Raw genomic sequence first — 26176 nt, 5'->3', positions numbered from 1 at the left:
AAGCAAATGACCTTTTCTTATGTGTAAAGTGGGAGTAGTAATTCCTACATCAGAGCCGTGTTATGGATTAAAAAATATGAACACTCAGCTACCGTGCCCAACCCGTAATAGGCACTCAGTAAATACATAGACACTATAACGATTGTTATAATTGAACATATGGTTAAATTTTTCAGTTATTTTCAATAAAGTCAACCTAAGATTAGAACTATTTGGGTGTTCTTTCATCGTTTTATAGTTTGGGTGATTTAATTTCAATATTGTCTTAGTGCTTTAAAATTAGTACCAATTTAAAGCAGAAATTAGATAATCAGTTTGAGGGCTTTATGTTCCTCGTCTACCATTACCCTTGATGTCACCTGAAAGAGTCCATATTTCCTTTGGGAAATGGTCAATGATAGTGTCTCGTTGTATTACAATAGAAGCTTTCATGAAGTGATCTAAGGATATATACCTTAAACATTATACCACATCAGACTGAGGTAAATTTCTCACAGGAATGAATCTTTGAGCTTTACTGGCAAGTATGACTTGATAGCAATTACTAATGTTATATCTGAAGATATTATTCTTTGGAATAATTATAACATTAATTTTAAAAAAGTATGTAATGATAGCTTGTTTTGGTCTTATGTAGATGATCATAAAATTTAAATTGTTCTTTATGCTGTATATTTATGGTTTAGAAAAATTTTAAATGTATAATAATTTATCTTTTTACTTTTATAAATAAAACAATTATGAACTACATTCTTCTTTCAGAATAAGAAGTACTTATAAATGCAATAGCCATTTTTTTCATTTAAACATTTGAAAGATTAAATTAATAAATTGTTTGAAAATTAAACTTGGATCATGGTAATGCTAACACATTGAAGATCAACTTTTGTAAATCACTCCTTTTTACATATTTCAGCCATTCAATTTTATTTCTCTTTTTTTTCCCCTCCCCATAGGATTATCCTTGTCAAGATGATTATTCAATAGTCCACAGAAAATGTCGTTCTCAGTTCACAGATCTAAATGGTTCCAAAAGATTTGGTGTCCACACTTGGCATGACGAGAGTGGGGTTTATGCTAATTCTTATGTAAAACAAAAGCTCTTCCCATTGACTGGTGGTCCTATTGTCCCCTTTTTAAAGTAATGTATGGAATCAGATTCTCTAACTAATGAAAGAATAAGGGATGTAACACTTGAAGGTTTTCTACCCTAATAAATGCAATGGAAATGTTACTTTAATAGGTTCCTTTAAAAACAAAATCTCGGGCCCAGCTCCGTGGCCAAGTGGTTGAGTTCGCACACTCCGCTTCAGCTTCGCCAGTTCAGATCCTGGGCGCGGACATGGCACCGTTCATCAAGCCATGCTGAGGCGGCATCCCACATAGCACAACCAGAGACACTCACAGCTACAATATACGACTATGTACTGGGGGGCTTGGGAAGAGGAATAAAAACTAAACAAAGAAGATTGGCAACAGATGTTAGCTCAGATGCCAATCTTTAAGAAAAAATAAATAAATAATGGTATTTGTTAAAAAAAACAAGAACAAAATCGTACATTCTAGACCAGTATGTATACATCCTTCTTTTCACAAGCTACTCTGGTACTTTCCAAAGTTTAGTATGTGTAGCACTCAGGGTATACAACGCAATTCTAGATGGTACTTGGTAGAATTTTATTTCATTATGTTTATGGACTGTATATTTATTTTAGTTTTTATTGGAAAAATGCGTAAAGCTAGCACAATCAAGCTTATGATTGCTTAGAATGTGGCTAATTTTTAAAAAGTGAGCTAATTTAAATTCCAATTTTAAGTGTTAAAAATATAAGTGGTATTTAGATTTGCCATGAAATTCAAACGGCTGAGGTTTGGGCAACACTGGCCCTATAATAACAGTGAGTGTGTGTGTGCATGTGTGTGTGTATGTGTGTTGGGGGGAATGTCTATTTATGGACTTTGATTTATCTATGGTAGCGACCTGCACTGTGATTATTTATTCAGTGTAGTGTTTGCCCTTTTTCAAGATAATACTTTTTGTGTGTGTGGAACAGCAGAAATGCAAACAGAACCTTAGTGAAACTTTAGGGTTTTGATGGGAAAGTCCAGTCGTCTGGTGTTAGATTTAGAAGAAATCTTACCAATTATTTTGACTTACCCTCCTATTTTACAGATGAGCAAAGAGAGACCCAAAGAGGTTTAAGTAGGTTGCCCAGGGTTAGATAAAAAGTGCATTCTTTTGATCTTTTGATTCAGTTGACTTTGAGGTACAGTTGAACTTTTATTTCTTCTGAGAACAGGGTTAATTATTTGGTCAGCCTAGGCTGAATTTACTCTCATTATTTTTCTTTAAAAAAATAAATTCATCAAATAGCATTTCATGATAAACGCTAATTTAGCACAGCCTCCAACTCTTGATTAGCAAAATATGGGAAAGATTATAAGTGTTGTGAGCGGAGAAATGGTAATTAATAAAGAAAATGTGGATATGCCACGTAAGCCTTCACCAGCAGTTTTACTATAATTTCTTGCTGCTTTAAAGTATGTCTCTGTATAGACACACACACACGTATATATTTTATATGCATAAATATATATATTACATATATATAATGTTAATTCTTTATATATTGCCTATTCTAGTGGATACCTACCTGGAGTTACCTTTCCTCCCACAGGCTACAAATTCAAGTTTAATCCCTCCTAACGCTCATTAATGTATCTAGGGGGGACAGCTGTTTGAAGAATGCGAATCTGGATGTGAAGCTACTCATCATTTGATTTTTTTTTTGTAAGGAAATAGTCTTAATGGCCATATTATTACCTTTGAACAATGCCTAGTACTTGGAAAATAAAGTTCAAATTCATATAGGAATTCTATATTGTCACAATGACTAACATCACATTTTGCATACATGACCTGGGTCTGCTGTGAGAGATCAACTTAGAAATCTGCTTTCGTTTGGTTAGCAGGAGAATGAAATAAGAGAGACTGTATTTAAACTAGTCACGTAAAATGGTGAATTGAAATAAACACTACAGCCAGGGAATTCCAAGTATTCAGTTGCTATCCATGAGTGAATGAGTAAATGTTGGCTCAAATGAACTCTACAATGTTACTCTGAAACCTATATCTTTTAAGTGTGTTGGTATTGATTTCAATTTCTTGAGATAACTGTTTCAATGGTTCATCCTACAAGTATCAAAGACCATTTCAAACAAGAAAAACTGGAACTCAGTTTCGGTCGTTGGAGAATGACTTCTTTAGGAAGTGACCACACTGCCTCCTGATGGGTCCACATGTATACTTCATGGGATTCCACCTGAGACACCAAAATAACACTATCTCTTGTGTGTTTATAAAGTTAACATTTGATATATCTGTATCTGTTTTCAAATTTGTTCAGTATTTTTTTTTCGGTCTTTGTGTGTTGCTATGTCAGACGTTGGTATAAGCCCACTATGCCAGCATGCAGACTGCTGCTGGGAGGATGGGAGATTGTTGGGCAGATCCTGGTAGATCTATCACAGTGGTGCTCCTTGAATTAAACTTGGCCTACAAATAAATTTTATTTAGTCTGCACTGTGTTTGTTTCATTAAATAAAAAAAGCAAGCCAAATTTTATAAATTAGGACATTCTACTTAAAAATTTGGATTTCTGTGTTCTTGACCAATTGACAGATCTGGCAGCAGCAGGCCTCGTTTTGGTACAACAACAATCAACAGGGGTAGGGTGGGAGGCCCTCTGTGGATCAGGGCTAAGATAATCATTTTGCTGCATTTCTCATCTGGTACAGTTCAGTCATTTATGGAGACATTGTGACCCTTTTCCTAAGGAGAGGAGCGGCAAATATGAAATAGTAAGTTGTGTGGTGGAGGGGAAAGGGCGGTAGAAAAGTGGCAAAACTGGTAGCTTCCTGGTGACTGAGATTAGGATGGTAAGGGCAAAGGCTGCATCCTAACATCCTATATTTCACTCTAGAAATATAGAGAAACCTCAGACCCTCTAGTTTATAGTAGGAATCCATTTGCAATGAGGCAAGAAGTGAGGGTACAGATCCAACCCCTGGGATGTAAAACTGGCAGACAAAGACAAGAAGCAGTGCCCAGCCATCTCACTGGTTTATTTACAAAGGAAAGTCACTTCCTGGAGACCAGTGCTCCAGATTCACTAAGACCCTAGGCAAAGATGGTAAAATCTTTCCTATGAGACATAAGAGTATAGATGGTGGGCTAGGAGAGGCCACAGAAGTGACTGGCATTGCCACCTCAAGAATAGAGCAGGAGACTCTATTCTTGGGTTGGAAGAATTAACATAGTTAAAATGTCCATATTACCTACAGCAATCTACAGACTCAATGTAATCCCAATCAGAATCCCAATGACATTTTTCATGGAAATAGAACACAGAATCCTAAAAGTTATATGAAACAACAAAAGACCCCAAATAACCAAAGCAATCCTGAGAAAAAAGAACAAAGCTTGAGGTATCACACTTGCTGATTTCAAAACATACCACAAAGCTATAGTAATCAAAACAGTATGGTACTGGTATGAAAAGAGACACACAGATCAATGGAACAGAATTGAAAGCCCAGAAATAAAACCACACATGTATGGACAGCTAATCTTTGACAAAGGGGCCAAGAACATACAATGTCTCTTCAATAAAAGATATTGGGAAAACTGGACAACCACATGTAAAAGAATGAAAGTAGACCATTATCTAATATCATACACAGAAATTCACTCAAAATGGATGAAAGACTTGAATGTAAGACCTGAAACCATAAAACTCCTGGAAGAAAACATAGGCAGTGTGCTCTTTGACATCAGTCTTAGCAGTATCTTTTTTAATATCATATCTCCTCAGGCAAGGGAAACAAAAGCAAAAGTAAACAGTACTACATCAAACTAAAAAGTTTCTACAGGGCAAAGGAAACAATCAACAAAACAAAAAGACAGCTCACCAACTGGGATAAAATATTTGTAAATCATCTGTATATCCAATGAGGGGTTAATATCCAAAATATATAAAGAACTCATATAACTCAATGACAAAAAACTCAATCAAAAAATGGGCAGAGGATATGAACAGACACTTTTTCCAAAGAAGATATACAAATGAGCAACAGGCACATGAAAAGATGTTGAATATCACTACTTATTAGGAAAATGCAAATCAAAACTACAATGAGATATCACCTCACACCTGTCAGAATAGCTATTATTAAAAAGACAAGAGGGGCCGGCCCTGTGGCCGAGTGATTAAAGGTCCACATGCTCTGCTTCAGCTGCCCAGGGTTCATGGGTTTGGATCCTGGGTGCAGACCTGCTCCACTCGTCAGCCATGCTGTGGAGGCATCCCACTTAACAAGTAGTGAAAGACTGACACAGGTGTTAGCTCAGGGCTAATCTTCCTCACCAAAACAAACGAAAACACAAGAAATAACAAGTGTTGGAGAGGATGTGGAAAAAAGGGAACCTTCATATACTGCTGGTGGGAATGTAAATTGCTGCAGCCATTATGGAAAACAGGAGATTTCTCAAAAAATTAAAAATAGAAATACCAAATGATCCAGCTATTCCACTTCTGGGTATTTATCCAAAAAATGTGAAAAAACTAATTCAAAACAATATATGCACCCCAAGTTCACTGCAGCATTATTCACAATAGCCAAGACTTGGAAGTAACGTAAGTGCACATCAACCAGATGAACGGATAAAGAAGATATGGTGTGTATATGTATATATATATATACATATACACAATGGCATACGACTCACCATAAAAAAAAAGACAAAATTGTGCCATTTGCAACAACATGGATGGACCTTGAGGGTATTGTGCTAAATGAAATAAGTCAGATGGAGAAAGACAATTACCCGTATGACCTCACTCATATGTGGAAGTTAAACAAACACATAGATAAGGAGAACGGATTGGTGGTTACCAGAGGGGAAATCGGGTGGGGGGAGGGTGAAACAGGTAAGGGGGCACATATGTATGGTGACGGATGGTAACTCAACTTTTGGCGGCGAACACCATGCAGTCTATGCGGAAGTCAAAATGTAATGATATTCACTTGAAATTTATATAATGTTATAAACCAATGTGACCTCAATAAAATAAATTAATTTTAAAAAAAGAATAGAGCAGCAGAAAAATTCTTTGTTAAAGCCGTGCTGACCAACAGCTAGCTTTATTTCAGAGAGAGTAGCAGAGCAGTTTGCCAATAGGTGGAAGCCCACTCCAAATAGCTGAGGTGGGGCAAGCATGAGCACCCATTATATAGCAAAGTGGAAAACCCAGACAAAATCTCACACAGGAAATTAGTGCTCCACAAATTAAGATCATAAGCTTTATAACACATTTTAACAGCTTTATTGAAATATGATTCACATACTATAAACTTCACCACTTTGAAGTGTATAATTTAATGATTTTTAGTGTTTTCACAGAGTTGTGCTACCATCACCACAATCAATTTTAGAACATTTTCATCACTCCCTAAAGAAACCCCATACCATTAGCTGTCATTCCCCATTCCCTCCCAATCCTTCAGTCCTAAGCAGCTACTGATCTACTTTCCATTTCTACAGATTTGCCTATTCTGGATACTTTATGTAACTAGAATCTTTCACTATGTGGTTTTTTGTGACTGGTTTATTTCACTTAACATAATGTTTTCAAGGTTTATCCATGTTGAATAGTCAGTACTTCATTCTTTTTTTTTGCTAATAATATTCCATTGTATGAATATACCACAATTTATCCATTCATAAGTTGATGGACACTGGGCTATTTCTACCTTTTGACTGTTATGAATAATGCTGCCATGAATATCCATATGTGAGTTTTTGTGTGGATGTACGTTTTCATTTCTCTTGGGCGTATACCTAGGAGTGGAACTGCTGGGTCATATGGTAACTCTGTGTTTAACCTTTTGAGGAATTGCCAAGCTATTTTCTAAAGTACCTTCACCATTTTATATTCCCATCAGCAGTGCATGAGGGTTGCAGTTTCTCTGTATCCTTGCCAACATCTGTTATTTTCCATTGTTTTGATTATAGCTATCCTAGTGGGTGTGAAGTGTTGTCTCATTGTGGTTCTGATTTGTATTTCTCTAATGGCTAATGCTATTAAGCATCTTTCCAAGTGCTTATTGGCCATTTGTTTATCTTCTTTGGAGAAATCTTTAGTCAGATCCATTTTCCATTTTTTAATTGGGTTATTTATCTTTTAAGATCATAACCTTTTATAACAAAATTTTTAAAACATCAGAACACATCTGAAAAAAATAGACTTTTGGGGGGCTTGAGAAGCAACCTGGAAAATTTTATTTAGAATCAAATGTCGGAATTTCTGTTACAAAGCAAGAGAATATTTGAAAATGAAGAGAGTCCTGGAAGACCTTGGAGGCAAGCACTGTCATGAAAATTTGTAATGCATATGTGTGTGTTTAACGACTATTTTTGATAATGGTAATGATAATAATGATGATACAGTGAGTCAATAAAGTAATATTGAGATTATTCATCAAATGCTGCGGAAATGTATTATTTAATTTTTCATCACGTGGTTCTACTTTTTATTTGTCAGGATGGTAACTGAGGCTTGCTCTCCAGGAGTCAAACTCATCTCATTTTTGGACACTCTTCCCTCACACTAAAATTTCCCCTTTAAGCAGCAGATCTTAACCTGCTGTGCTCGTAAACTCCTTTGAAAATCTAATCATATCTAGACCTTTTGCACTGAAATATTTACAAATATTCCTGTTGAGAGAGGAACATTGGGAAACACTCTGACCTCACTAAGTAATGAAGTTTTCCTTTTCTTTGGAAGAAGATGAAATAAATTGTGCATGTTTAATAAACTAATATTAAGGTCTATGTGCTCATGTGCAGAAGACAAAGTTTATATGTATATATACATAGACACACACTTAGCGTATTTATAAATGGCAACCAGAAAAGAGAACATGTAGTTTTATCAATTAGCTTTTGCTAACCACCTGAAAACAGACTGACTTAAAACAACAAATGTTATTTTTTATTGTCCTGTGGTCTGTTGGGCAGTTTCTCTAGTCTGGGCTGGGTCGCCTGGGGCTGGATGGTCTAGGACAATCTCACTCATCTGGTTGGCACTTGGCTCAAAGTCAGCTGGGATGTAAGGGGTGCCCTGGCAGGAATGGTTCATTATGTGCAGAATAGGCTGGTCTTGTTCACAAAGTGGCGGTGGCAGGGTTCCCAAGAGCAGCAAGTGGGGAAGCCTCTGTGCACAGGACTTGTCAAACGTTTGTCTGAGTTACATTTACTAGGGCCTGGCTGGAGCAAGTCCTGGGGCCAGCCCAGAGTCAGTGTGTCAGTGTGGGTGGGCTCAACCAAACAGTGTGGACAGAAGGAGGGGGTAATTTGTGTCAATTTTTACAGTGTGCCACAGTACTCTTGCACACTCTTATGAGAAGTTCTTCTCACAGAAGTTCTTTCTCACAGAAATTATGTCTCTTCCTGTTCAATATTTCTATCAGAGAATAGAGAGGGATTTCCCTAGTTGTCTTAAGGTGGTAACATAATTTGGTGCTTTTTTGTCATTTTAGGCCCTTGCTCCTGTCATTGGTGGTCCTCATGGAGTCTAGTTACGGTTTGGGCTAACCCTTCTGGGTCTACTTCTATAACAAAGCAAACCCTCCACTCAGGGGTCCCCAAACAGCCGAGAATTGTGAAGAGTCCCCCCTTTGGCGCAAAGCTGGAAATAGTACAAGTAGAGAATAAAAGAACAAGAAAAAATAACCTGTTGACTTCTCTCTGTCACCTGGTGTCCGGGAACTATCTCACTGCCATTAAAGGATTAAAGCAGTTCTAGCTCAGGGCGGCAGTCAGCCCTTAGATTTGGCCCATGGTAGGATAGTATCATCCACCCCCAAATGCCACATAGCTTGACCACTTTCTGCCTGATGTTGTATGTATGTGAGAGCCTTGTTTTCCAAGTCATTTATCGGCCATTGTTTTTATGAACCAGAATTAACGTGTGAAAGATATAAGCGTGCTACAGACTCAGAGGCTCAAAACATAGAATTGTGATCATTTTCTACTGTTTTAGGAAACATCCCCCTCCCCCAGTGGAATAGTCCCTAATTATCTTCTCAAGCCTAGAATTAGTTTCTTCCTCCACCATTCGTGCTTTTTGTCTGTCTCTCTGTTATGGCACCCACCTGGTTGTTTTATGGCCATTTCACAGGAGATCTTGGAGAGCAGCGGCCATATCTACTCATCTGGGGCCGCCTGCACCTAAAACACAGCGGGCATTCAGAAATGCCAAAGGAATTAGCATAAAATCTGTCATAATCGTATGTTGGTATGAGAGAGTGCATGAGTAATTGATAATAACTGCAATCCGTATGATCAGAATGGCTTTGGCTAAAAAGATTCAGATAATTAGCACGTTTGTATTACCAAAGCCTTCAGTGGTAATCTTGGAAAATGGGAAGAGTTAGCAAAATTGGCCCAGGAAAATTTTATGTCCTGTGTGGCAAGACAGTTTGCCAGAGCATCCATCAATCTGGCTGAAATCCTCCTTAAAGTAAAGTAATATTTGCTTGCAAGCCAATCAGAACAAATACTGCTCGTGTCCCAGAGGTGGTGGAAGTTGAATGATGTAGCGTTAACAGGTGCGATACAGGCAGCTGGTGAGGCTGAGGGCTGAAAAGGTGGCGTGAAAGAGGAGCCGAGTGGAAAACTATTTTGAGGAAATGCTGCACCAGAAACAAAGCAGTATGTACACTCCCTTTCTCGGGGCCACAGTCATTGTACACATTTGGTCATCTGAAGTGTGATCGCCCATGGCGGCTATAAACTTAGAATGATGATGCTGAACTAGATGTTTGAGGATAAATATTTAAAGTAGTATTATTCGCCTCTTTGTGTTTGTCTTAAGCTCTCTTCACTTAAATTTCTTATTATAGAAAATGAAATTGTTCTATAAGTTCTCTGAAGGCCACTGATGATAACACATTTTATCTCTACCCATGGTCCGTTTTTTTGTTGTTTTATGGACTTGAGAAATATTTATGAATAAGTGACAGAATTTTGTCATTTTTTTGTAGTCCTCTGAACACAAACTCTACATTATTCTTACAAGTCACTTTTGTATCACAGACTGGGAGTGGACAACAGCTGTCCCAATGAGATAAAATAAGCCAAAAAAAAAAAAAAGCTGAAATAAATAACCAAAATGAGGTGTGATAATGACATTCAAATTTGCCTTCCCCTTAGTATACCTATTTACAGCACCATAGATGACCAAGAATTAACTGCAGAAGTAGCTACTCAGTAGGGCTGCTATTAAAAGAAAAAAAATTAATGGCAGGTGCCAATTCCCATCTTCCAGACAAAGCTGTTTTTTTAACATTCATATTCTCTTTATGAAAACTTAATTTATATTAACAATACCTAGGTCTTAGAAAATACAGAAGTTGACCAAATAGTAAAATTTGTAACAAAATATGGCAGACAGTCTGCAGTCTTGGTGGACAGCAAAGAAGGAAGACGTATTTATAGAAAAAAATTTATAGTAATTCAACTCTGAGGATTCTAGAGAAAAAAGGAGGTTATTCTATTGTTCTGAGTTTGCTAATATTAATGAGCAATCTGGTTAAAATTTAAATATGAAATCTTGAAAGCATTGCTTATCTACAAATTTTATTTTGTAGATCTATATGCTCCTTGAATGCTTTCTAGAGAGCATCCAGGGCACGACCTAGAGAAAAACAGATGACTCCGTTAGAGGAGAAGCATTAAAGCAGTCCTGTAAGTTGGGAGGAAGAGTCTGGTCTCTCCAAATGTGCTCTTGAGTTGTCCCTTCTGGACCTTGACACATCAGTTATCCACCCCACCCCTTAATCCTGCTGCTCTGCCAAAGCACCGTCGCATTCTCACAGTGGACTCTACTTATCTATCTGCACCTTCTGCCCACAACTCCTTCTGGTCTGGCTTCTGCGTTCGTCTGTGCTGCACTCTCCCTGTTGCCCTTCAGATCCACTCCCCACGCTTCCTCAGCCTTGTCTCACCTTGAGTAGTTGCATCAGTAGACTACATTGCCCTCTGGCTTAGAGTTGGTAGATTTAGCAAACAAAAATATAGGACAGCCAGTTAAATTGGAATTTCAGCTAAACAGATAATTTTTTTAGTGTAAGTATGTCCGTGTAAGATGAATACTTAGACTTACCAGAAATTCACAGTTAACCTGCAGGTAACTCAGGAAACCAGAGTGAGGTCAGAGTGTTTCCCTGCCCTGGTCCCCCCTGGCTGGGTTGACACAGGCTGACTGAATCCCTTGACAGAGGGTCACAGCTCCTGTCAGGCGGTCTCTTCATCCTTGGGTTCCAGGAACCTCTCCTTTCCCAAGTTCCTTCTGACCTAGGGAGGGTAAATACTTCTCCAACATCCACGCTCTTTGTTCCTCCTTAATACTACCTGGGTACTGCATTAACCCTGGCCCTTTCCCTACTTCTTTCTCACACTTCCCACACCTTTTTCACTGTATCTTTATTAAATACTTCTCAAATAGCGCAGCTTTAGCATGCTGTCTGTTTCCTACTTGGACCCCTAAATGGTTGACCTCTTAGAGACCTAGTTCCCAAATTGTCTTTTAGACCCTGACACCCTTAATTTCTCCCAGCAGTGGCAATGTTGACCTTAGATTCCTTATATAAACCACAGACGCACTGCATCTCCCACTCCAGCTGCTTCATCACTGGCTTGTCTTCCTTCTCCTACCTCTAATATCCAGGTATTTCCCAGGATTGACCTTTACCCTGCTCTCTGAATACATTGCCTTGGAATCAACTATCACCTTTATGTAGAACTGTGACTTCATTCTTGAATTTACCATGACACCCGTGATAGAAAATATTCACAGGTATGACCTAGTGCCTTGGATCTGCTCGGAGTGTGATGAGCTCCCAAGAAATTGGTTAGGAACTAAAACATGGTTGTGATGGTTAATTTTATGTGTCCACTTGGCTGAGCCATGGTGCCCAGATATTTGGTCAAACATTATTCTGGATGTGTTCTGTGAGGGTGTTTTGGGTGAGATTTACATTTCAATCAGTGGGCATTGAGTAAAGCAGATGGCCCTTCCTAATGTGGTGGGCCTCATCCAGTCGGTTGAAGGCCTGGATAGAACAAAAACGTTGACTTCTCCAAGCAGGAAGGAATACTGCAGTTGACTTCCATCAGATTTCAACTGCAGCATCAGCTCTTCCCTGGGTCTCCAGCCTGACAGCCTGCCCTGCAGATCTTGGACTTGCCAGCCTTCATGATCACATGAGCCAGTTCCTTAAAATCTCTGTCTACCTACCTATCCATCCATCTCCTTGAGTGCATTTCTCAGGAGCTGGAAACCTTTCCCGGAAGTGTCCTGCCTGCAATCTCAGTGGCCAGAATTGGGTCACATGCACAGTCCTGAAACAATCCTTGGGAGGGCGATGCTGTGACTGGCTTAAACAAAGCAGAGTCTCCCCTTGAGCTGCGAGCGAGGTTAGCTTCCTCTGGCTCAGGGTGGTTACCTGAGGCAAAGCAGCGTTCTGTCAGGAGGAAAGAAGGGGGGAAACAGATGTTGGGCAGGGAGCCAACAAAGTCCACCAAAGGGGTCATCTGGACCTTGGCAGTCCCTTTTCTTCAGGCAAACAGATGCTATCTTGGTACTCTGCCAAACAAAAGATTTGTTTCTTCAAAAAAAAAACATCAGGGGCCGGCCCAGTGGTGTTGTGGTTAAGTTCCTGTGCTCCGCTTCAGCGGCCCAGGGTTTGCACGTTTGGATCCTGGGCATGGACCTACATACTGCTCATCAAGCCGTGCTGTAGCAATGTCCCACATACAAAATAGAGGAAAATTGGCATAGATGTTAGCTCAGCGACAATCTTCCTCAAGCAAAAAGGGGAAGATTAGCAACAGAAGTTAGCTCAGGGCCAATCTTCCTCACCCCCACCCCTCCCAAAAAAATCAAACTGCACTGAACATATTGGTCTTTGAGAACTTACTTCAGTTACTGGGGCATGAGTATGAGGTATATCACACAGCTTGTGACAATTTACTTGAAAACCCCCATTAAGTGTCTCTGCCTTCACCTCTCTTCCTCCTCCCCCTTCTCTTGCGTCCTTTCATTCACCCAAACCCTCACATAGCTTCTCTTTCATTTTCTATTTCAGGAGTTGAACTCACACCCTTTTTAAATGAAAATGTGAATTAAATGCCTTAAAGCGTACAACATTGGAAAATATACCCTTTTCTCATGCAGGGAAGTTCTGTCTACTACTATTGATTAGAGAACCTGAAGGCCCAGCCTCCACCCTCCAAAGATTTATGAAAGTATTCATTCACTCACCAGTTGCAGGGAAAAGAAATTTTCTACATATCATTCTATTGTGAAAAGTCTATACTACTCTATTTTCTTTGAAAGTGTAAATCTTTCACGATCTTTTTATTTTAACTAGTATTAGTAAAAGGCTCCTTGTGCCCTATCTCACACGTGAGTGTAATGGATTGGAGTGCTGAGACTGTGTGGTGGAGGCCTTCGAAGCAATAATAATCAATAACCCCAGCCCCGTCCTCTCTCCTGAGCTTGAGTCTCATATACACTGCTCATCTCTGCCAGGTGGGAAAGGAACCTCATTACGTTCAAAAGGAAATAATCTTCCATTGCAAAGTTGTCTCTCCTGTTTCCTATTGCTGTTATCAGCATCACTGTCCTCCCAACAGGCATTTTAAATTCCTTTCTCCCTTGCTTTTTGTGTTAAAGCACTTCCAAAAATTTGGTCTGGGGGTATTAATAGGTGTTCCTTGAAGAAAGTGTCCTGTGGCCAAAAGCCTTTGGGGAATGCTATATACCATCTCCCTATCTTGGAGCATTACAATGCACATCCACATATTAAAGGCCCTGAGAAATTCTGTAGAACAGAAGGCAGTCAAACCATATTTAATCTGGCATTTCCCAGACTTATGTAGTCACAGAATGATTTTTGCAGGGAATATCTGTCCATATATGCCGAGATATTAGTAATTTATGGAATAGAGTAGGGAAAACATTGATCAAAGCAATTTTTGAATAAGGATGAGGGACAAAATTAATATTTGTTGAGTGTCTAGCAAGTACCATATACATAGATGAAGTAGATTTAAAAAAAAAATAACAACACTACTAATAAGGAGAAAAAGCCCAAGTACCTCTTTTATTAAACAGACTTAGATAGAAGTCTCGCTCCATGATGATGAAATAAAGTCCTGATTTACCTTCAGTGTTATGGTAGTTGACGTGTGGGGGTTCTGCACTTTCTCCCTTATCTTTCCAAACAAACGGTGATGACTAACTCCTTCTGCTGTGTACATTCTCAAAACTGCTTGTGTCACATTTCACTCTGAGATTTTCGTTAAATACCACTAGAACTTGTGCCTTATGGTTTCAAGTATCATTTTAATAAAGGCAAAACTGAGTATTTGTAGGTTATAAATATTTTATTCTACATTGTATTACCAGACTAAGGACTTAACTAGAGTCTTTTTACCTTAACCCTTAATGTGTTGAATTCATATAGGTGCCTAATAAGTGTTCATTTATGAGAATGTAAGATTCTATGGGTTCTTAGCCTAACCTCAAGAACTATCAGAAAAAAACAGCATTTAATTAAACTTTATTTAAGTCTATACAAATGGGTAGAATCACCAAGGAGGAAAACAAATTGAAAGGGATAATCTGAAGAAAATTTGGAAAGATGTGAGAGGAGAAATTCAAGTTGTGATTGGACAATGAGGAGAGATAAAGAATGGATTAAAAGGAGAGTACTTTTCAATATTGTATGCTTTAATGCACTTAATTCACATTTTTGTTAAAAATTTATACAAACTGGCAGTAGATTGAATTTAGGTAGTATATTGATAAGATAGCTGATCTGACATGGGCAATTAAAGAGTTGATTGGGCTGTTTTTCCTTAATGAAGCCCAAGAGTTGGCCGCAGAAAAGCCCTTAGTCACTGCTTAAAAAAACAAACTGCCCAGTGTATATAATGGCTTTTTAAAAATTGAAGTACATCACACAAAGAACTATTTCTAAAAGGCTCAAGCAAATACGGGAATCTGAAAACGCTTTTCTGTTCAAGCAGCTGAAGAGAACATAGGGAAGTCATAAAGTAAAGAGCATTTCTTTTCAGGATGCCTCTTCTCGTAAGTAGTTTAAAGTCCAGTGGAGTGTGCAAAAAGCTCTTTCATAAAGCAAGAAAATAGAAAAAGAAGCTGTTGGCATTTCTGATTTTATTGAATAACTGCAAAACAGTGGCTGTGAAAGAGAAGAAAAAACTCACGGAAATGGGTAGTTGAAAGACATAATAAAAGATAAAAAAAAAAAAAAGCAGATGAAGTGAGTGCGGAGGCAATGTAATGCCTCTCACTTCAGAGAAGTCAGGCAGAGAAAATTATCCCAAGAGATTGCCAGACAGATGGCATGCTAAAGCGTCTTGGATTTCTCTGAAGATGGGCTTGCCCCAGTTGGAGTCCTCGAGCAGGGGAGGGAGTTTTCTGAGCCGTCTCACATCTCAAGTGCTTCTAATGAAAGGAAGAGGTGGTGACTATTCATGGAAAAATACCAATGATGAAATTGTGAAACATGTCTAGACTTTTAGAACCAAGCAGTAGAAAATGTACATTGGCTACTCAGCTTGAGGTGATGTTTGACTTAAAAGTGTTTGTGGCACTCCTATTTTGGGACTCCCAGAGAAATGGTTGATTCTAAGGTGCAGCAGAGAATATACAAGATGAGTCTGGAACATCTTACAGTTCCAGAAAGTAAGCGAGTGCTAAACACACACACACGCATGCACACACACACACACACACACACACACACAGAGTGATAGAGATATGTCAAAGGGATGCAAGAGTCAACTGAAAGAACTCCAAATGGTCTTAGCTGGAACATAATTTAAGCCAAAAAATTTAAAAAAAGTGTTTTGGATTATAATCCAAGGTATAAAATAAATATCCACAATTAAACAAATAAATAAAGGAAGGAGAACAGAAAAATCTCCCTTGCAGAAGAGTTCCAAACAATTTATGTAGATACTCCACCCTTGTAGACATGAGCATAACTTCCAATTTGTTAAACGTGGGCTGCACATAGTGACTTTCTTCCAAATAGTACCATATGGAAACGGGGGAATAAGGGTAACTTTATAGTGGAGAATCCTGAGAAACGCTACCTCAGCCAGGTGATCAATGACAACATCGGTAGTGCTAAATTATGTTGATAGTATGTCCCCTTGATATGATGTAAGGAAAATGGCACTTGACCTCTGTGGTCTTCCTCTAATACCCCATAACTCCAGTCTAAACATGAGAAAAACGTTAGATAAATCCCAACTATGGGACATTCTACAAAATATCTGACCAGTACTCATCAAAACTTTCAAGGTCATCACAAACAAGGAAAGTCTGAGAAATTGTCACAGCCAACAGGAGCCATCCTAAGGACACATGATTACTAAAGGTAATGTGACATCCTGCAAAGGATCCTGGAATAGAAAGGGGACATTTATATGTTAGAAACTAAGGAGACTTGAATATAATATGGACTCTAGTTTAATGATAATATATCGACAGTGGTTCTTTAATTGTGACAAATGTACCATGCTAATGCTAATAATAGGGGGAACTTGGTGAGGGATATATGAGAACTCTTTGTACTATCTTCACAATGTTTCTGTAGACCTAAAGCTACTCCAAAATGAAAATTTTACTTAAATATTAAAAAAAAGCCTTTGTCATAAATGCTGGCACGTGACGATATTGGCTGAGAAATTCTTACAGAGATATCTTATTTGATAGCCAAGCCTTGTGATGTTAAACTTGTTTTTCCCATAAGCTGATTTGCTTGGATGAAATACCTTATTTTTTAAATGGTTAAAACACTTCGATATAAATTCATCAAAACTAGTTCCAAAAAAATCTGTTAGGTTAAAAAAAAAAAAGCAGTAAAAAGTAAAGAAAAGGTAGCTGGGTCCATAGATGCAAAAAAATACTATGTAATTTTATTTATAAAAAGTTCAAAACATACAATTAAGGGAAAATTAATCTAGAATGTTAGAAGTTGAAACTGTGATTATCTTTAGGAGTATGACTAGGAGGGGCATTAGGGCTGCTTCAAGGAGCATAATGGTCCTTTTCTTGATCTGGGTGGTAGTTGCCAGAGTATATTGACTTTGTGAAAATTCATTGGGAAACAGACTTATAAACAGAGAGTAATATATTATGATAATTGCTATAATGGATATGCATGCAAATGTAGTGGGATTCTAGAGGTGATCTTTGGTCTCTCAGGGGAAGTCAGAGAGGGCTTTGCAATAAGGAGGGTCATGTGAGTTGATACATGATGAAAGAGTACACATTTGCCTAAAAGGAAGTGGGTGTTGTTAAGTGGAACAAGGTAAGATGAAGAGAGAATTCTAGACAGAGGTAACAGCTAGAGAAAAATCAGAGGCAGGATGGATTTTGGAAAATTCCTGTAGTTTGGGAGAATGGTAGGAAGTGACTGTTATTTTTTATTTTTTTAAAGATTGGCCCTGAGCTAACATCTGTTGCCAATCTTCCTCTTTTTTAATTCTTCTTCCCAAAGCTCCCCAGCACATAGTTGTATATTCTTGTAGGTACTTTTAGTTCTGCTATGTGGGATGCCACCTCAGCATGGCTAGATGAGCAGTGCTAGGTTCGAGCCCAGGATCCAAGCTGCCTGGGCCCAGGATCCAAGAAACCCTGGGCCACCGAAGTGGAGTGCACTAACTTAAACACTTGGCCAGGGGGCCAGCCCTGAGGTGAGTGTTATTGACTGAATGTTTGTGTCCCTCTAAAATTCACAAGTTGAACTCTAACTTGCAATGTGATAGTATTAGGAGGTGGGATCTTTGGGAGGTGATGAGGTTTAGATGAGGTCCTGATGATGGGGTCCTTATGATGGGATTAGCGCCCTGTTAAGAAGAGACCATAGAGCTTGCTCTCTCTCCACTGTGTAATGGCACAGTATGAAGACGGCTGTCTGCAAGCCAGGAAGACAGCCATCAACAGACACTGAGTCTGCCAGCACCTTGATCTTGGACTTCTCAGCCTACAGAACTGTGAGAAATAAATTTGTTACTTAAGCCACCCAGCCTATGGTATTTTATTATAGCAGCCAGACCTCACTAAGACACTGAGGCAATAGAGGAAGACAGGAGCAAGATCATAAAAGGCTGTGTATGTCATGCAGAAGAAAAGACTTTGTCTAGGAGGTGGTGAGGTTTAAGCAGTGAGTTATATGGTAAGAGATATGCTTAGAAAGATAACTCAAAGGCAGTATAGACGAATGCTTGGAGGGGGACAACTGGAAGCAGGAATACCAGTGAAAAAGCTACCATAAGGGTGCAGGAAAGAGACGATGTCACTGGGAACAAAGAGCAGTAGACAGAGAAGTTTAAGATTTAGAGTTGGCAGGTCTTAGTGATCAATTAGATGGGGAGGGCAACAGGTAGGAGTCCAGGATGACATCAATGGCACCATTAGTGAGGATTGAGAAGACTAAAGAAAAAGTGGGAATATGGAGAAAGATGAGTTCTGTCTGGGCTATGTTGAATTTGGGATGTCCAGGTAGAGACATCAGGCAGGTAGTTGGATATAATGGGAATGGGGCCCAGAAGAATGGCCTGGGGCTATAACAGTTTTCTCTGGTGGACATATAGTTGGTAATTAAAACTAAGGGAGTCTGAGTTTACTTGTGAAGAATAAGTGAGTGAAAAGATCATTCATGGGTGAAGGTGTGTCGATAAAAGTGTTAGAGTTAAAGCTGTTGGAGAGTCACTGAAGTGCTCCCCCATGCACAGGTCCAAACTCCTCAAGGAGGAGAGTATGGTCAAGTGTGGGTGCGTGGAGTGACCAGGAGACTGGAGGTCCTAACAAGGTGGAATTATAGGATTTGGAGTAGCTGGGGGATGAGAAAACAGAGAGAATGTGAGATTGTGATAAGAGAGCACGTTACTGTTTAACATTTTCAGGCTGGGCTAGTTCCAAGTTGTGTATAGAATGTAAATTGCATGATGGCAGGTGTATTCCACTTCTGTATCTTCAGTAGGTAGAACAGAGTATGGCATATGGTGGGTGCTCAATAAACACTTCTTGAATAAATGAATGGGAACATTACTGAAGTAGACTGAATGGGAAGTTAATAAATTGGATGAAGTCAAGGTCATCTGTTAAATTCTTAGAAAATTTGAATAGATGTCATTGATTTGTGTTTAAGAGTACGTGTCTCTTGCTTTCTCTTGTGGCAAGCAAATTAATAGATATAGTCAGGAGGTTTCTATTTCCTTGGATATGGTCATATTCAGGAAACATCTTTTACTACTTCCTGCTTTAGGGAAAATAAATTTCTGTGATGTATAAATGTCTATATTATATTTTTGTCAACACATTCTATTTTGAGGATTTCACCAGATTACCATTTTAAAATGTTTGCTATGAAATACGTCATATCACCTATGATGTAGTCTAGCTCACTGTTTAACTTGAGTACATTAAACCTTTAGTTCTATCCTGAAGTTTACAGGAAATATGGAGAGTAGAAGAGAAGCTGGATGACACCATGCAGAAATAACCAGACAAATAGAGAAGGTAGGACACTCTATAGGGCAATTGGCCCAGTTTATTCAACAAGTCAGTGAGGTTTAAAGTTAAAAAAAAAAAAAGAGGGGCAGGCCTGGTGGTGTAGTGGTTAAGTTTGTGTGCTCCTCTTCGGTGGCCTGGGGTTCACGGGTTTGGATCCTGGGTGCAGGCCTGTGCACTGCTCATCAGGTAATTCTGTGGCGGCATCCTACATTCAAAATAGAGGAAGATTGGCAGGGATGTTAGCTCAGGGCCAATCTTCCTCACACAAACAGGAAAGAGGAGACTTTGCCAGACTGAAGAGGCATCCTAGATTAGATTGTTGTTTGGACCAAGCAATTGCAAAAGCATTTTGTGAGAACTGAAGGTGTTAGACTATGCACTAGACATGAGAAAATGGAAAATTTATTGATGTGGAAAGGTGTGGCTCATTAAGTGAATGAGGTGAACTGTAAAGCACCATGTACAATATGATGTAATTTTGGTAAAAATTTTATCAATGTTTATAAATGTATAAAAAAGATCTAGAAGGAAATCCAAGAAGCTCTTAGCAGAGGTAATGTCTGGTTTACGGGAATATATTTTTATTTTCTTGTACTTGCTCATCTATATTTCTAACTTCTACAATGAATTTATATTTCTTTGCAGCATTAAAAATTTATTTTTTAAAAAAATTAAAATGAAAAGAAACTGAAAATGAAGTCTAGAAAGGATACTTTCATTGTAAACACTACAAAAGAATGTAATAACTTCCTATATTAAGGAAACAACTTCCTCTATTTATGAAATAAATCCCATAAGGCTGCTATAACAAAATACCACAAACTGGATAGCTTAAACAACAGAAATGTCTTGTCTCCCTGTTCTGGAGGTTAGAAGTCTGAGATTGAGGTGTCGGCAGGGTTGGTTCCTTCTGAGGGCTGTGAGAAGAATCCGTTCCATGCCTCTCTCCTAGCTTCTGGTGGTTTGCTGACATCACCCCAATCTGCCTTCATCTACAGATGGCGTTCTCCCTGTGTGCATGTCTGTGTCCAAATTTCCCTTTTTATAAGGTCATCAGTCATATTGGACTAGGGGCCAAGCCTACTGTAGCATGACCTCATCTTAACTAATTACATCTACAGTGACCCCATTTCCAAATAAGGTCATATTCTGAGGTCCTAGGGGTTAGAACTTCAACACATGAGTTTTGGGGGAACATAATTCAACCCGTAACACTTCTCAGGAGAGGATTCCTCATTATTTCAAATTGCGAAAACTTTCTTGCACAAAGGAATGACGGCTACAGGCCACAAGCTGTTTTCTCCTTTAGGATTGAACCAAAATGCTATTCTTAATTAAGACTTTTCAGCCAAGAACATACAATGGGGAAAGGATAGTCTCTTCAATAAATGATGTTGGGAAAATTGGACAGCCTCATGCAAAAGAATGAAACTGGACTCCTATCTTACACCATACACAAAAATCAACTCAAATGGATGAAAAACCTGAATGCAAGACCTGAAACCATAAAACCCCTAGAAGAAAACAGGATGTAAGTTCCTTGACATCGGTGTTGGCAATAGTTTATTTTTATTTGACACCAAGAGCAAAGGAAACATAAGCAAAAGTAAACAAGTGGGACTACATCAAACTAAAACCTCTGTACAGCAAGGGAAACCATCAACAGGATGAAAAGGTGACCTATTGAATGGAAGAAAATATTTGCAAATCATATATCTGATAAGGCATTAATATCCAAAATATAAACAGAACTCATGTAACTCAAAAGAAAAAACAAACAATCTGATTAAAAAATGGGCAGAGAAACTGAATAGATATTTTTCCAAAGAAGATGTACAAATGGCCAATGGTATGTGAAAAGATGCTCAGTATCGGTAATCATCAGGGAAATGCAGATCAAAACCACAATGAGATATCACCTCACACTTGTTAGAATGGCTATTGTCAAAAACACAAGAAATCATAAGTGTGGGCAAGGATGTGGAGGAAAGAGAACCGTTGTGAACTCTTAATGGGAATGTAAATTGGTTCAGCCACCATGGAAAACAGTATGGAGTTTCCTCAAAAAATTAAAATAGAACTACTATATGATCCAGCAATTGCACATCTAGATATTTATTGAAGGAAATAAAATCACTATCTCAAAAAGGTACCTGCACCTGCATGTTCATTTCAGCATTATTTACAAGTGCCAAGACATGGAAACAAACTAAGTGTCCATCAGCAGATGAATGGCTAAAGAAAATGTGGTGTATACCGTGGAATATTATTCAGCCGTAAAAAAGAAGGAAATCCTAACATTGGCAACAACATGGATGGAACTTGAGGGCATTATGCTAAGTGAAATAAATCAGACAGACAAAGACAAATACTGAATGGTCTCACTCATATGTGGAATTTAAAAAAACCCAAACTCATAGATACAGAGAACAGATTGGGGGTTGCAAGAGGTAGTTGGGGAGAGAGTGGGTGAAATGCATGAAGGGGGTCAAAAGGTACAAACTTCCAGTTATAAGATAAGTAAGTCCTAGCATGTAATGTACAGCATGGTATCCATAGTGAACAATACCATATCATATATTTGGAACTTGCCAAGAGCAAATCTTAAAATTTCCCATCACAAGAAAAAAAATTGTAACTTTGTGAGGTGATAGATATTAACTAAACTTGTAATCATTTCTCAGTATATACATATATCAAATCATTATGTTGTACACCTAAAATTAATACGTTGTATGTCAATTATGTCTCAATAAAAAAGAAAAAGACTTGTCTCTTTACCTGTAAACAAAAAACGTCCTCAGAAAATGACCAAGCTATAGTGACTCTTTCATACACTTGTAAGTTTTATTTGATCTTTAATTCAGACACTCACAGGCTAAACAAATGTCTGCAAAATTTCGACCACTTCCAATGAGATTGATAGAGAAGGGTTAAAAAAAAGAAGAAACAATTATTTATTACTACGAAAAATCTTATCCTTTGGAAAATTAGTATTAGTCTCTATCACACAGTTTTAAACATATTTATTATGTAAGACCCAGAAATGAGGATTCACTGTCAAAATATTTTGTCTTTCTCGATAAGGCAGAGAGTGCCATGGAATGAACTGTGGTCTGGTTAACGCTTAAAATCTGGCTCCCTCTACTGGAGGACACGACACTTTTCCTCTCTTTTAACCTGAGGTCTGAGAAGCGTACACAGAATAGGAGTTCACAGCTCAGGGTTTTCCAATCTTCATGCGTATATGGAAACTGTCTCATTGGCCAACTTGTGGTTTGTAACAGGGGAAAAACTTGTAAATTTCAATATTTATAAATTGGCCACCACCTAACCCCCACCCTCCACTTCAAACAGAGCTGATGATTAATTCAGCCCCTAAAGCAAATAAGAACATGGCCCTGACATTCAGTCTTCCCTTCAGTGGGACACAGGCTGCTGGTCTGCCTTTGGGCTTTCAGAGTTGGAAGGAACCCCAGAGATCCTCCAGTCCTACTCTTCATTTTCCTGATGGGAAAGTACAGGTGCAGAGAGAGGCAGTAATTTCCCAAAATCATGCAGCTAGGACAACTTCAATGTGCAAATATAACAAATTACCTTTGATGCACTTCTCTAACATTTTACAATGATTAGTGCATCCAATCAAGTTAATACATATTTCTTGATTGCCTACTATGTGTCAGATACCAAGAGATATGCAAAGATGTGTGAGACATGATCTTTGTTTCTCAAAAAATTTACCGTTATTTAAATTGTATGAATGATGATTCCAGGTTAGACACAGCTGCCAGGTCTTCAACTCCAAATGGCCAATTAAATAAACTTTTTCACATTAAGAAGCGCTAATTCTTGACAGATGATTGATAATTTCTTTGCATAGCCAGTTAATCTCCTTGATTAGGTGTTGGCTCCTATGCAGCTAGCTTTGGGATTTGACTGGTTTTCGGAACTGGAAATCAGTGACTTTGATGGGGGAGGCGGTGATATTTGTGTTGGAATGCAGTCACAAAATTTCAGTTTTGTTGTTAATGTAGAAAATAACTTTGGATTATCCTAGTGAATGATCTAAAGTTGCTTTTGAATGGAAATGTCAGACTTTCCATAGAAGGTTGATTCCTTGGAAAGCACATTTGCGTGTCTGGTTCTATTTATTGGTCCAGCAGTCTCAGCCTTATGCCCATCTTGCAATGCGAAGATGCCTATGCAAGTCTTTTGTAGTCAACTCAGTAAGTTACTTTTATCTGCCCACTGTAACTTTCACATCAGTTGTAGTAACACCATAACACCATTGCTACATGCCTGTGTGTGGATATAGACCCTCGCCTAAGAGTGAACTAGTAAGCAGAGAGAGAGAGTGGAACCCTAACGCCATTCTGACTTTGTTTGGACCACTCTACTGCTCACTTATTCTGCTGCCCAAGAAACAATATTAAATTACTATTCATGTGGAGGTGATGCATTATAGTGATTGCTCGAGCTTCAAACCCCAGCTCTGCCATTTGCCAGCTGTGTCACCTTGGAAAAATTATTTAACCTCTTTGTGCCTCACATTCTTCATGAGGTTATTGTGATGAATAATGAATTAATATCCATGAAGCCAGTAGAACAGATTCTGGTACATAGTGAGGCGCATATGTGTGTTCATTTACATTATTATTACTTGATTTGTATATGCAAGGAAAACTAATATGGTGTTTATAAATTCTAAGAAAGGGCTCAAAAGGCAATTTACAAAATGAGACCCAACCAAATAAATATCATTTCATGCTGGTGCTGGACACAAAGATGTAGCGGGAGTTATTCTCTGGGGAAAATGAGCCTTTTCAGTAACCACAGGCACTAGGGTGAGAAATCTCAATTCTAACCTAATGAACTAAATGTCAATCCCCTGCTGTTCTCATATCTTCTGCTTGGAAGATATAAAAGCATTATGGAAATGATTTTTTTAAGTCCATTTATGGGGAAAAAAATCCCCTAGAGTCAAAAGTCAAATAATCTGTATTTGAGCACACCACAACTCTTCCTCCTGAAACATCTTTAGAAAGCATGGCTCTTCTATTTCAAGCTCCCTGTTCTTGGGTGCTAGGTGTTAGCATCAGAGAAAAGGTACAGCTTCAACCAAAGGACTCTGTGTTCTTAATATTCACAATGAAACAGCAGGTGCTTCCCTCAGCACCTCTCTGAAGACTTTAGATATGAAATACCTTCCAGAGATGAGAATCATTCTGAGGTTTAGCTGTACCTCATTTTCATCAAGGTAGATGGAAACGTAGTTATTGCAAATGACTAGAACTTTTCCAAGCGTTTATCTTTTAAATCTCAGATGAGACTTAATCAACTCTTTCCTGTTTTATATCACTGACATCTCTTATTCTGTACAGCCCGGAAATCAAGCTGAGCTTGAATTAAAATCCTCTTTTCCAGGCTGTTTCTGCAAGATAAAAAGACTAATTGGTTAGCAGCTTCTTCAAAGCCCATACAACAGGTTGAGTTTAAGATGTTTAATCATTTGTGTTACTGTAGAGTATCTATCCAATTACTGACAAACACACACCTTCTGTAAGCTGTTTTCTCCTGGTGCCTGTGATTTCACCAGAGCAAAGCATGGTTTCACCACAAGCATCTCGTCACTATTAATTGGGGATCTCACACCATGTGACTAGTTGCTGCAAACCCATTTGGCATTAACAAGTGAACAGCATGTACTCCATGGCCATTCTGCTGTAAGTTGGCAATGAATAAACTCACTAAAATGGAGGGTTTTCACATTGCAGTGTGAGGAGCGCTGCTGACTTGCTTCACAGAGAAACTGATGAAAATTATATTTAAAAAAATTAAAGCCTCTTGAAATGTTCCTAAGGGCAGACAGAAAATGAAGAAACATCTATTCAAGGAAATACACAAAAACTTGGTAAGATGAGAGTCTGTGGTATCTGAAGCAAGACCGCTCTCTCTTTCTGCCCTCCCTGCTCAGTAAGGCAGACTTCATGCCGGACTGCTGCTGCTGAGGAGACAAGGATCCCTCTTCCCCTAGCTCCCAGTTGGAGGGCTTTCTTCCCAGGAGGAACAGGATTTCAGCATTTCTCATCCTGCCCCCAGCTATCTGTTGCTGAGGCTAAGTCCCGGGTGAGTGCAATCAATAAATCAGGGTGCCTTTCCCCTCAGGCCCCACTCATGGAATGGAAACTGTACCTTGGGCATAGCATTCTGAGAGTAGTGGGGCCCCATGACCGTTACCCCAGCTCATGAAGTCGTGACTCCATGCCAGGAGAGGCAAGCTCAGGCTGCTGCCTCCCTCATCTATGGAGCACTCAGCTCCTAGAGCACAGGTGACACTCAGAGAGAAACTTACCTTTGTCCCCACCCCCAGCTCCAGAGCCCAGGCTCAGAGATTTTGCCTGGGAGACTGGGGAGAAGCAGGCCATAAAACAGATGGCTCTCAATCTCTTGCCAAGGGAACTGACTTCCTCTGCAACAGACCGTGGAGAAGTGCA

At 38.8% G+C, this 26176-nt stretch overlaps 1 protein-coding gene across 6 annotated transcripts in view; it reads left to right on the top strand.

The window, feature by feature from the left end:
* The window catches only part of CFAP95 (cilia and flagella associated protein 95), a 104746-nt gene that overhangs the window by 67128 nt on the left and 11442 nt on the right, over positions 1–26176 (top strand). Inside the window, exon 6 of one of the 6 annotated variants that reach the window (XM_014845991.3) lies at positions 957–3582. The exons of 3 other annotated variants lie outside the window; for them this stretch is intronic. In XM_014845991.3, the coding sequence (XP_014701477.1) occupies positions 957–1145 (189 nt within the window). In that variant the 3' untranslated portion in view covers positions 1146–3582. Of the gene's footprint in view, positions 1–956; positions 3583–26176 lie in introns of those variants that run through there. 2 more of the 6 variants (XM_014845992.3, XM_070495944.1) reach the window with 2 other exon arrangements.

The sequence above is a fragment of the Equus asinus genome, chromosome 23, assembly GCF_041296235.1.
Source record: "Equus asinus isolate D_3611 breed Donkey chromosome 23, EquAss-T2T_v2, whole genome shotgun sequence".
Taxonomy (NCBI): Eukaryota; Metazoa; Chordata; class Mammalia; order Perissodactyla; family Equidae; genus Equus; species Equus asinus.
The sequence above is the reverse complement of the archived record's forward strand: the minus strand, read 5'-3'. Positions and strand labels throughout refer to the sequence as shown.